This window comes from Hyposmocoma kahamanoa, unplaced genomic scaffold (genome assembly GCF_003589595.1).
Source record: "Hyposmocoma kahamanoa isolate Upper Pololo Valley unplaced genomic scaffold, ASM358959v1 62, whole genome shotgun sequence".
Taxonomy (NCBI): domain Eukaryota; kingdom Metazoa; phylum Arthropoda; class Insecta; order Lepidoptera; family Cosmopterigidae; genus Hyposmocoma; species Hyposmocoma kahamanoa.
The window spans coordinates 2,036,610-2,050,111 of record NW_020653850.1 but is presented as its reverse complement, the minus strand read 5'-3'; the positions used below and the strand labels follow the sequence as shown (position 1 = coordinate 2,050,111).

At 35.5% G+C, this 13,502-nt stretch overlaps 1 protein-coding gene across 3 annotated transcripts; it reads right to left on the bottom strand.

The window, feature by feature from the left end:
- Positions 1 to 715: 715 nt before the first annotated feature.
- LOC113229858 (SCY1-like protein 2) lies at positions 716 to 13,237 on the bottom strand. Of its 3 annotated transcripts, none has more exons than XM_026463544.1 (7): positions 13,111 to 13,237; positions 8,667 to 9,493; positions 6,260 to 6,932; positions 5,328 to 5,547; positions 4,581 to 4,772; positions 3,094 to 3,445; positions 716 to 2,742 (listed from the first exon to the last, which is right to left on the bottom strand). In XM_026463544.1, the coding sequence occupies exons 1-7, from the start codon at positions 13,235 to 13,237 to the stop codon at positions 2,602 to 2,604; spliced, it is 2,532 nt and encodes an 843-aa protein (XP_026319329.1). In that variant the 3' UTR covers positions 716 to 2,601. The 3 variants fall into 3 exon arrangements, with proteins under 3 accessions (XP_026319329.1, XP_026319330.1, XP_026319328.1); XM_026463545.1 differs by having other exon boundaries at positions 2,616 to 2,828; positions 3,005 to 3,445; XM_026463543.1 differs by having other exon boundaries at positions 2,616 to 3,445.
- Between the last annotated feature and the right edge of the window lie 265 nt (positions 13,238 to 13,502).

Below are 13,502 nucleotides of genomic sequence, written 5' to 3'. Positions count from 1 at the left end.
AACAGCGCGTCTGCTGCGCGTATATAAATACGCCGTGTGCAAAGGTTCTTATCTCGCTCAAAACCTCGAAAATCGCAGAAAAATGCCTTATTTCGCTACTTTAGAGTGCAAAAATGATAGTCACACTTGCAATATTATCTATGGTGGTGCTTCGTATTCGCCCTGCCAAACTGAAACGTGCGACATTGCAATATGGTCGCTTCTTTTTTGGAGAACTAAATAAACATATCGAATTCGTCGTCGTTCAGCTACTAAACGCTAGATGGCAGCACATTGATTGAAATTTCAATACAAAACCAAAACGTCGTAACTTGCAATAATGAGCCGACAGTGTAAAGTTTCAAGTATATTAACAGACCAGAATTTGTTTTTAAATTTGAAATTACGACCAGTCATTATCAAGATTTCATAGTGTTCCAAATTATGAATGTGGGAGTTTTGGCGACAGCGGTTCTGATAGTAATTGAGGCTTTAGGCACTTCCATTGTTTTTTCTTCCGTGAGCGCCATTGTCATGACACGCGCGCGACATTTTTGCAGTCAGAATACTGAACTAAAAATTGCTGATGCGCTACAAACGCGCGGCTGCCGCGCCACTGCAGCAGCGGTCTAATTTGAAGGCGACCTTATAGTGTCCATTCTATTTGTGTACAAAGAAGTTTAGTTTTATCACTTTTGACATTGCTCTACTTCCTGAACAAACCTATGAAACAAATCTAAATTTTGTATGCCAAATCGAAGGAATGTAAAAAGTGTTAAATAAATATTATTTCTCTAAGTTTTTGAACAAAGTTAAATTGTAAGAACGTAGGATTCGTTAAACCAATCTGCTATATTTTTTGTTACACAATCTATACATCGTGGTTATCAATCATTCTGGATACAATTATATTGGAATGGACTAATTAAGATAAGATAAACTTTAATAAACACGTTTATACGAGCTACCGGCTGCACAATTGGCGAAAAAAATACAGCAGATTATCAACTAGCATTTTTTATTTTAAAGATACATTATATTGTGTCATTTTATATCTATATTTTATTTTAGTATAGTTCTAATAAATAAGTGTTGTATACAAAAATGTATTTCAAATGCATATACCCTCATTCAAATAAATAATTTGACGTAAATATTTACTTTTATCACGTGATCGTGGCTATAAAGTTACAAAATAGATATCATTCGCAATAATATTGCATGAGACATTATACCTTGTGCATATCTAGTAGACCAATCAGAGATAGACCGCAGCATGATAATCTATTTTTCAATAATTCCACTTAAAAGGAATGAGAAGCCAGCTCCGATCGTCGGTCTCCGCCTATACTCGGTGATAAAATTCGAGATCAAAAATGTAAACAAATGTGTTGCCATTAAAGATGGGCATGGTATTAAAATTCTATCCATCCGGGTTTTTACTCAAAGCACCCAATTATACCTTATTTCCGTCCAAAACCGTGAACGGAAACCACTATGTTAATAATATTTAATTTGGTATGTTACAATATTTAAAATTTCGGTGTAAAAATTGTTCTTAAACTAAAAAGGAACAATCAACAAATACGATTCTCACTTACTGCGCATAGGATAATCACAGGTAAACATTAGCAAGTAATGTAAAAAAAAATTGTCCGGACACATGGTTTCACCGGCTGGTTAATGGTATTTTTTTTTAATGGATTTTAATGAAAGAATTAACTTATAATATATCGATTTGTAACAAAATCATTAAATTTGAACAAAACCCGATTTACAAGAAATATTTAGTTGTAAATAGTTTTCCTAGTAATTTAGCCTTATTTAAATCCAGCGTTAACAAAGCTCTGGGTAAAAGCCGGGCGCTTGGGCTTCTCTGGTTTCCATTACAAAAATATATTTTAAGTATCGCAATATATGCAAATGTGAAAGGGTAGGTAATATTAAACTCGTTAAATAAACTCTCAATGTCAAAAGTAAAACCTGCTTTAGCAGATTTATTAAAACCAACCAGAAAAAAATGTTTATTATCTATGATATGTCAGTTTGACAGATGTTTGTTTACATTTTAGACCAATTCCATTCCGAAAAATATTACCTCCGCAATTATTCGCCTCCTGTGTTCTTGGCTAAGATCCGTGTGCACCTGTTTTTACTGTAACCATATCCTCACTACTCTTTATGATATCCTGCCCCCTAAAATCCCCCGTCTTGTTAATATCAACTTTCTCCTAAAGTCAGCCCACTCTCCCTTTGTATATGTCCTATGTAAATTTATTAAAAATAACAATTTGTTTCTGTAATAGTTTGCGTAAGTTCTCTGTTGTTGTAGATTCTACTCTCAGTGATTTGTGTGGAAATTCACGAGTCAAATATTAAATTAAAAAAACGCGTGTGTTCCTTATTTCGACATTGGCGGAATCATCGATGGTATCGATGAAGCTATAACATTATAAAGAAGAAGAGATCAATTCCACTAGCGACTAGTCTAATTTTAGAGAAGGCCAGAAAGGACTTCCACCAGGCATTAGAACATTCAATATAGGCCTACAGGTATAGTAGTCGTTTTATCATTGCTATGCAAATTTATACAAAATAGCGATTTGAAACTGGATTTGAAATTTAAATAAAACTGATGTTCTTGTACATATTTATTGTCAGTCGGCCATATTTGTTTACCTTTTTGACCTCTAATACTTCCTTGGACGAAATGGATTGGTGGAAGCTGTTGGATGGAGGCTGTACAGAGCTGTGTGGTTTCATTCTAATGATAAAGCGTATGCCCTTTACCTACGCCTCTGGGTTTACGGTCATGATACGTAACAATTTTTTATTTTCAGTCATTATTACGTTGCAGATAGGACTTTTTCTGTGCGTGCGATATGCACAGAGTTATTAATAACCGCTTTTTTAATGTAGCTGTGGCGTAAAGTTTTTTGTCCCAAATTCTGTTCTAGCATTCAAAATATTTTAACTCAAGAAATCCATCATTTCATTTGTGTTCAGTTTTTTTACGTCATTATTATTACTTGTACCTTGACTCTCTTCGGGGAGTAGAGATTCGAAAGCTGACCAATCCTGTCGCATGTTATGTGTCTGATTACTTTGTTTCATCCACTTATTGTTTATATGGGAATTATTACTGTTTTCCCATTGGTTGCTTTGTAAAAGCGGATTTGCGTTTTCCATTCCTAATGGTCGATAAAAGTTTGTAGTTTGAAAGGACATCGTTGAATTGGGCACTGTGGGGTTAACATTCAAATTTTGAACAGTAGAAGCAACACCTGGACGAATGTTCGGGTTTAAGGATTTGGTTGTTGTTAATTGGTTCAAGTTCGACTCTAAGAGCGTACGTGTGAGGTCGACAGGCTTCTTGGGGGCAAAGCCAGGCGTAGCAACACTTTTAGGGGAAGGCAACCTTTGATGCAATGCATAACGTTGCGCTGTTTCTTGCTGGTTCGCTATTCTGTAATGAAAAATTACATTCAATTATTACATCAACCCATGTACGTCCCACTGCACTGGAGTGAACGAGTAAGTCCAAGGAGACGCTATATCATAATGAAACTAATTTCCATAAATTTTGATAGTTATTACCGTTTATCACTAACAACTGTCAAATTTTAACAACTGTCAAACTGACGTGACGTTTGTTAATAAAGAATCATCGCACAATCTCCATATCGCTCATAAATGATGACGCGAAGTATATTTTTATTTTTTTATGATATTAATTAATGGTATGAACAAGTCGTGGGCCTGGTGGTAAATGACATGGCTATCCACAACAGGCACTTCACAATCTCAAGGCACATCGATCGGTCAAGACAGGTACAATTGAATAATAGCATTGTATCTTAATCCAGAACCTTACGATAACTCAGTTGTCGACCGATTCGATTTGATATAAAGCAAAAGATATCGTACGATTTTATTCACAATACCCGAATCGAACGTCAAACTGTAGTATTCGAATCCGAACCGAAATGACGTCACACCAGTACGATTATTCGAACCTCTCGACCGGCAAAGGCTACAAACTTTATTTAGAACACATTATCGAATGCAAGTTACCGAACACCCTATTGTTTACAAAGCAAGAATGTAATATGGAAATCTCTTATTATTTTAAATAAAGCATGGACTTTGTTCAATTTTGTTAATTTATTTTAATGCAAGACAGGTACATACATACATTCCTATATTTGAGGCCTTAAAGTCTTAAAAATGTATATAAAAAGATTTTCATTTTTCTTATAATCTATTTCACCGAGTAACTCCGTAAACGAGTTCTGAATCGGGGTCCTGATACTTTCGATTACTTTATAACTAGAACTTAATATCAAATGTAATGTATACTGGTAAAATTGATTTTATGGATGCTGTACAATTATATTATTTTACTGCCATCTTAGCTATTTCTGCCGTTAAGCAGTATGTGAGCATTACTGTGTTCAGGTTTTGAAGGCTCAGGGTGCTGGTGAAATAACAGACACATGGGACTAGAAATAGGTTAACATAATATACAATTGTTCTTTGTTGGCATTGGAGCAAACAGCTTTTATTGAAAGTTTGTAATGTTGCAGTAGTGTCAAACTCACCTCTTCTTCTCCTCAATGCTCAATGTATGTGTTCCGCTAGCCAAAGGTTTGATGTTCAAGGATTCCTTAGTAGTAGATGCGTCCAATGAGAATGGCTCTATGCCCAAACCGGAGAACATTTTGTCAACGTCTGAGCTTGGAGGCATTGATGGGACCAGCGTTCCTGGTGAAGTGAGTGTCGTTTCTAAGCCCCTGGAAATTTTATTATTATTATCACACTGTTCAGATACATTACAAAATTCTGTGTATTTTTTAATAATATACTTTTCGGTCAGGTCAGTCGGCAAACTTATTAATCAACAGACCGATATATCAAGGGTGCAGCAATTGAAATTTAATTCTATAGCTATTTCTATAAACTTAAACTATATATAAGCGCAAGTCAAGCTCGACACCGAAGATTTAAATCCAACTCTATACCGCTTACGATAAGAATGGTCCAAAGTACAAAGTGTCAAGCTTGATGTGCTCTTGACTGTACATTGTTATTAACATTAGGGTACTCCTAAGCTGGTTTTTGCTGAAAACATCCTAAGTCTGATTGAGATACATTCGCTTAGGTTGCCCTCTTCCAACTCTCCCATCCACACTTGTATAACTTCATTGGTATCAGTATTTTGTGGAAGAGCTACACTTGTAGAGTCCGAACAGCCACATATGGCTCGCTAGCCTCGATTTGCTGACGGCTGGGATAGATCATTCTTCCATGGACAAAAATTGAACATACTTAATAAGAACAAAACTTACTTAGACTCGTTATGTATTGAATTAAGTTGCTCCAACTTAGCTCTATGCTCAGTTTCCACAATAGATATCATTTGTTTGACAAGTGCTATGATTGCGTTGAATTGGTTTACGGTTAACCCGTTCTCGACGCAGAGAGGTATGAGGAATGGTAGCACTTTGGTTGCCATTATTTCCTTTGTAATGCCGAGCTTCTTGTGACTGAGGGCTAGCTTGCAGACTCCTGAAACGTAAATGTGAAAAACAATAGTTTTTTTAATATGAGTGGAAGGACTCCTGCCTCATAATCGATGTAAGAGACAAACAGCGCCATCTTACGACAGAATGACGCATCATGTGGTTGTCAATCGCCTGCTAGCTTGTTACTTGTGGCGTAAAACAGGCAAAATTTAGCTATTAATGATCCCAATTAGTTTTAAGTGGCTGCACCTCGACATCTAGTCATTCTCAGAATTTGAGGGTGGTATTTATTTTTTAATATTAACCTTAGAGCTAAGTCTAAACTCATGGTACCACGATTTCGTTTAACCAAAGTAAACGACTCTTTTAAGGGGAACTGTATACGTTTTTACAATAAGATTCCGGAGCATATATTATCATTTCCTAAGTTTAAAAACTACATTAAAAAGAAAAATATACGCGATTTAAATCCGGAAAAACAGTTTCATTTCCTATGTGTAACAATCGCGAAAACCTAAGAACTCGATACATTAAAAATATTTTGATTGAACAGTCATATTACAAAATTGAAGACTACGCGTTAGATAAAAATGTATGGAAAGACGACACGGCTCCAGAATCCACATAAATTTGATTCAAAGTGTATTCCATAGCATTTAAGTTTATTTGAAAAGAGCAATCCCTAGAGTTTCTTGCTCGTTCTTCTCAGGGAAATCAGCAACACTTTGACTTTCTTTTTTAAGTACTATAATTACCTAATATGCCCATCACAACTGCCGGCTCTCTTGAGGTTATCTGTGGCAGGAAAGGAATGATCTCATCCAAGACCAGCCACTTATCCAAATGCTCCAGCAACTTCCCGATGCACAACAGGCAGTTAACACGCACGGAAACATAATTGGTTGACAAACATAGCTTCTTTATACGAGGTAGAAGAGCATTTTTCATAGCAGGATAATCTATCAACGAGGCGAATGTGGGCAGAACTGATAAGCAAAGTTCTTGGATTTGTTGGGCGTCTGAGTCCAACGCTCTACAAAGCATTGGAAGTACGTCACTTTTAACTTCTTCCGCGGGTGTCAATTTGAGAATAACTTCCATCTTTTGCATGAAAATAAGAAGAATTTGTATAGGATCTTGTATCGTCATAGCTGGTTTCAGAATCGGTAGTATGTGTCGAATATATTCTTCTTGCGTGGCTTTTTCAGCAATGAGCAAGACAATAGGTAGTACAAAAGGAACCATAGGTGGGTTAACAAACTCTTTTGCAAGACAAGGTACGACGCGATACACGCAAATCCTATGAGGCATATTCTGCACTATTTGCGGCAGGCCTTTGTAGAATTGTGATTTTTGTAAATTGTCCCATTGGAATAGCGAGTCCAGATAATTCAATGCCTTCACGCCGACGTCTTCGAAGTAAGGTATCTGAAAAAAAAAATCACAACAATAATGTACTTAACACATTGACTTAGAAATAAATGGAGGACGGGTCTAATACAAAAACCACGAAAAAAATGTCCCAAGGTTGACTATTTAAACGTAGTGACATGTAAAGGAATATGAAAAATCTAAAACGTTGAATTTAAATTGTAATGTCATCGCAGTATTGTCTCATTTTGCTTGCTTCGCTGTCAGTCGAACAAACGAAGACTAAAGCGTGAATGACGCTCTGTATACGATTTTAACGCCCTATAAGTTCGGACACTTTTTACCGCGGACCCGACGTCCATATAATTGTAAGTCAATGACTTAACATTATTTTATAAAAACAATGGAGTTATGAATTTACTGAGAAATCTCATCGAAAGTCGATTTTGGGCAAACACTGTCCCAGCCAGATGAGGAAAAAATAATCGATGCTAATAAAAACGCTCAGTTCTTTGATTTTGTTGGTCGTGACTCTGAATTGTAATATTATTGGTGAACAGATGATGTAACTGGTTGCAGTGATAAAGAACAGCATAAGCTATTTGGGCGTTTGCGTAGGCTTCTTCGCAAATGCCCAAAAGATCTACCCACCCACCACCCACCCTCTGTTCCTATCGTAAAAAACGCATTGATTTGAGGGTAGGACATTCCCCGTTTTGACGGGTTCTGTTGCAACTAAGCCGCGCTAGCGAACGGTCGCTTTGACGCGATATCACCGTAGCAGTTGTCCAACGACAATACGGAAAATCATCTTAATACATCATCAGTCTGAGAGAGACTAGAGTGGACAGCGCGACAACCCCCCAACACCTGGACAGACATAAAGACCGGCGACCGACGCAACTATCGAAGAAACAACCCAAGGTCAGTCAGTGCGTTCATCTACCCCATTTTGTCCCCGGCACTCTGAATAAGCCACCATAATAAGTATCTCTATATGGCAGACGAAGTCACCAATATGTGAGTTGTGGCCGTCACTGATATAATCCCAATTAAATTTCTATTGAATTGATATTCAAATTACTCCACTAGTTTGTTATAATTAGTATAATAGTATCTTAATAGTTTGTTATAAGATCGAACACTTAGAAAAAATTCCTTCGATCCGGCCGGTTTCGAACCGACGTCTTCTAGCAAACCGTGTCAGACGCTATGTCAACTAAGCCACGGAACGTACCAGCGGACCTCATGAATTTTTCTAAATGCTTGTTTATCGGTCGCCGGTTCTTGAACCGGAGTATCTGACCCTGGCTGTCCGTGCCATTGCTAAAGTCAAAATTTATCTCTTAGTCAATGGGAGATACGAGAATCTAAAATAGCGATGACGATCTTGGTAACCCAACGATTTGCATTTGGAGGTTAAATAATTCCGAATTCAATTTGTGGCGTGATCAGTTTAAGAAATGAATCGATTTTGGTTCTGGTATGGGTGTTCCGGGTAGTGCCGGAGTGAATTCCGGTGCTAGTTTAAAACCAGGCAATTAGTGTAATTCTGGTACATTATTATTATAAAATTATAATAATAGGTCTCACTTTTAAGTGGTTAATAAAATAACTTACGGAATAAACTAAAATCATTAACATACTAAAACAATCGTTCAATTGTTTTCTTCTTCGTCCCTCAGTATTTGGAACTTGAGTATTTTATTTGCTTATGTTTTCTCCATACCCACTCCAAGCTTCATAAACATAATGATTTCATCTTAAAAAAACTAGCATTATTTAACTTACCTTCAAAAACTGATGTGGATCGGGTCTCAACTGAGGTACATTATTCAGCATCAACTTAACGTATTCCTTCAAATTTTCTGGGATGCAAGACAGCTTCGCATTGATGTTCGTTCGCAGTAAATTTATTAACTGTTTATATTTGTTCATATCAGATCCTACCATACCAAGCGGTTTATGCCCTTGACTATACAGCGTGTAAATAAGCATTCCGAGCGAATAAATATCGCTAGCTTGGGAATGTGTTTTCGCTGCTACGATTTCTGGGGCTAAAAAGTCAAGACTAGGCTGAGTCAAATGATGATTTGCCGGGCAGTACTCTTGGAAAGGCCAGAAAGTTTCTGCCCCAGGCCCTGCTGTATTTGCAATACAAAAATCAAACCCAAATATCTTCCAAGCGCCTTGCTGATTGACCAAGATTGACTCTGGACACACGTTACGGTGTAAAAGCTTGACATCATTATGTAAAAATGCTAATCCCTCAGCAATATGCGTCAAACCATACTTAATTTCGAGATCATAGAGTTGGTAATCTTTTAGGTGTGGTATGGGCGGAGTATCTTGGTATTCGATTATGTTTGCGAGGCTTGCGAATACAGGTTCTGTGGCAAATGCTAGGCTTTCCCTGCTTTCTTCAAGACCATGCTGTACGGTTAAAATCTGGGGATGTCGTAGTTTGGTGAGTTGTACAATGCCGTGTTTCAATATGTCTATCATAGCATCCCTGTCGCCTTTTTGCCACTTTTCTAAACATTTTTTCTCAAAAACAAATATGGAAGCCTCCTGTTTTGTGGATTTTTTGTAGCCCTTATACACTTTCCATAGAAGACCTGTAACAGATTACATTTTGTTTATAAGCTGGGTTGTTATTCAGTATCACCTAACTAAGAAAATACATGTAGAGTTAAGTGGAAAATGTATAATTTAAATATAAAAAATTATCTAAATTATCACAAATAAAGTAATAGTTTTCAAATTCTCCTATAAACAGTTTTTAGTGTCTCATATTACTTATGTAAATTTTTCCATAAGTGATATGATTTCAGTGTTGACAAATACGTAATAAGCTAAAACTAAATGAATTTTTATATCTACACAAAAGTAGAGTTTCTCATCATCGTAACCAAAAAGTGATCTAATGTGATCACCAGTAATTCTAACTCAGAGCCAAGTCTATCGGTCTGTTTGTCACAATATTCTTTTCTTTTCTTTCGCAGGAATTTAAACAAATGCTTGGCTTACCAAACTTTAAATTTGTCAAATAAATATAGTTGGCGCAATTACAATTGTATTGTATAGAAAAAGTTTGAGATAAAAACAAATTTTTTTTTAAACATCATCATCATTGCAAGTGGGTTATTATAAATTATTATGAGACCTTGTAAAAAGCACTAGTACAGAAAGATATATTACATTCAATATTATAACATTCAAAAAATTATTACTTACGCATTACCTAATTATTTGGCAACATTGTAAAATATTCAATAGAAAACGTTGTCGTTCTGGTAAACAACATTATTGGAATAGAAATTATCTTTTATTTTATAGGTAAGCAAATTATGCTTGGGGATTGTGGAGCGTCAGAACAAAAACGGACAAGTCACATTTCGACTTGTTCTTCTTTTTTAACGTCAAATGGTAGGTTTTGTATGTTTCTGAATAATTTATCCAACTTAAACAGCAACTGCTTAATATTACTTCAAAATACTATTCAAATGCACAGATGTACGAAATTAGAATCGAAATTTATCATATTTGCCAGGTTTTGTTCTGAACCTCCTTTTATCAAATTGCTTAAATACACAACTACTAATTCAGAGGAATGAGTAAGAAACCACTGGGATTGCCTTGTTTGGTCTTAGTAGGGAAACATTAATTGCATATATTGTCACTAGACAAACAACAGCGCACAAGTTGTAAATTGGCAATTATTACTTTCGCGTGTTACTCAAGCCGAGGGGTATCAATTCATGCAAATTAACTTAAGTATGTACATAATTAAAATTGTAGATAATAACAATTGGATAAAATCAAAGGTTTGAATCTCAAATATTTGAGATGGTATGTCATACTAAACAAGAAGCACAAAATATAAAAAAGAAATGCAAAACTATTTAAACAATATTTTAGGAATGCTTAAAAAAATTATTTACGATTGTGATAATAGTTGAAAAGATAACAAATCCAAGGCTTCTCAATGGTATACTTAATTAATTCGTTAGTTTGCAATGAATTGTATAGATGGAACTTCTTTGAATTCTCTCTCGAAACTAAGCAATGTTTTACACAATAACTTTTATTTTAAAATATTAAAAGTAACTGACTCAGCTTCTTCGTGATTTTATTACATGTTTCATTAATAGCAGTAGAGCTCCTTATGAAAGAGTTCGTCCAGGGAAGTACTGCTACCTTAGCTATTTCTGCTGCCAAGTAGCAATGTGACCATTACTGCATTCCTGTTTTAAAGGATGCTGGTGAAAATACAGGCACATGGGACTTGGCAACTATGTCCCAAGGAGACAGGCGCAAAGGCAGTGCCCTTCAGATCTTTGCGGTTGAAAGCTCTGAGTGGCACTGCATTGTTATGGATGGAGTGAGCTTACCATCAGGCGCACAACTTGTTTGTACCGTTACTTGATGTTATAAAAAAAAAGTTATTGTATAAATAATCACTGCCTGAAGAAGAGCAACAACCTTGACAGTAATATAAGAGCTGCCATCTGTTGTCCTTTTCGAATATCATTACAATTGCATCATAGGTTTACTTAGTACCATCTAATGTTAAGAATAAAAATAAGCACCCATATAAGTGTAGTTACGAGAGGAGATATTTCTTTGTATGTAATTGTGTATCTGTACTGGTACAGTATTATATATCTGTGCTGAGGCCAAATTAAACTATGATTATCAATAAGGCGATTATCACACTGCACCGTGCCCCACGATGGAGCGCAGAGCTGTGTTTTTTAACGTTGTATTGAAGTACCTCATTTTGTATGGAAGCATTCGCCGTCAAACACACTGATAACGCTGCGACGATTTTTAAGCTTAAGAGCAAGCATGTTCAGTTTTCTACAATAGATGTCAACATCAATAAATTTATATTTGCTATTGAAAATCAACCAAATTTATCTTCATATTTTCTTAAATCTTTGTAATGAAGTTGAATGTTATCTTCGGTGTCTTTTTATTTGAGTAAACAAAAACCAAATAGACAGTATAACTGCAGCGTCCTGAATGAGTTCTGTATTATTAACCATATTTGTTAAAGAAGGATCTCTGCAACATATACAATCACTTCGTAAAATGGCTCTCTCATACTAGAATTATGTTAGTTACCGTTCCGAGGGAAGGATTGGGTACACTAAATCATTTTAAATTAAGAAATAAAAAATAGTTGAAAACCGGTTTCGTTCACAAAAATAAAAATTTGACCATAATCTAAGAAATAATGTAGCAAGTGTCATACCATTTTGGAATCCTCTTAAAATGTGCCAACTTTTAAAGCTACTTGCCCAACCAGTGTAGTACATTTTTTTTTCGGTAATGTCAGTTGAAATTGAACCAAAAATTCAATTTCTTTTTTGATATGGGAATAATGTGTCATTTTCTTTCAAAACTAGAGCAGTTGGGTCAAAATTTTAGACTACTAGCTACAGGAGCATTACTCAGGGTTACAAAATAAAAAAAAAATGAAAATAAAGTGGAAATTTGTAGAAACGGGAAGTGAAAATGCGTCACAGGGTGTATATTTTTCGATTTTTTTTCCAAATGGTCATAATTTTTAAAATACATGACATAGATTTTTTTTTGGATTTTTCTGATAACGGTTATGACCTGGCCTATCACCCCGTACCGGCTTGACGTCGCATTCCGGGACACCCTGTATGTACCAAACGGTTCCTAAAGTCTAGATCTAGATCAGCAAAAAAATCCAACATATAAAAATAAATAAATATCTCAGGAGTTACATGACATTTTAAGTTTTGAAAATAAAACAAAAGTGAGAAACACTTAAACTTCAAACTGCCTTATCTTAAAAGTGACTGGATGTGCATTGGATCCTTTTTGTGTAACTATGTCCCATTTTGCTTATAAATAACTTATTTTGTTCAAATAAGAATCTACTTGTACTATATCAAAGAATTTATACACTGATTGGGTGCATACACATGATTCTTTTTATAATTTATTTCCACAATGAATATCTTCAAATAGCCTCAATAGTTTAAAAAATCCTTTAAGTCTTAAAATTTCAACTAAGATACTTCTAGAATAATGATAGAACTAAACATATTATGAAAAACAATCATTAGTATGACATTGACTTTATTATGTTTACGCCAAAACAAAGACTTTAAACTTGTAGCCAATGCCCTGAATGGCAAGTGAGAGTTAAGATAAAGCTGCACCAAAACTGCAATTAGAGCTGATATGGTTTTACCTGGTCCTGCGGTCGCTACAAACTGCGTGGCCTCGAACTCTCTTAATACGGGATTTCCAGGCAGCACACCGGATAATTGCGATACTGTACTTGTAACTGACGTGTAGAACTTGTTAAAAACTTCCATATTTTATAATTGCAAAGGAATTATTGAAAATTAGGAACAAAAATCATTACAGCGAACAACACAATAATTTTTGCTGAATGAACATGGTTTGACATTATAGTTTTCGTTAATAAATGTGGTGCCAGGACTGTTGAAAGTTTGGATGAACAAAAATCAATTCTGAACGATAACTTTATTTACAAAGGTAGCTATAGAAAGCCTGGGAAAAGTAGACTCGTACATACATACCTATTAGTAGACAGACTTTATGGCCTCCATTGGCAAA

Excerpts from the sequence above, each read along its gene's own strand:
- LOC113229858 (XM_026463543.1), bottom strand. The coding sequence starts at position 13,237 with ATGGAAGTTTTTAACAAGTTCTACACGTCAGTTACAAGTACAGTATCG. Across the intron at positions 9,494-13,110 it reads TGTAGCGACCGCAGGACCAG|GTCTTCTATGGAAAGTGTAT; the intron begins GTAAAACCATAT and ends AATCTGTTACAG. Across the intron at positions 4,773-5,327 it reads TCAATACATAACGAGTCTAA|GGGCTTAGAAACGACACTCA; the intron begins GTAAGTTTTGTT and ends TAAAATTTCCAG.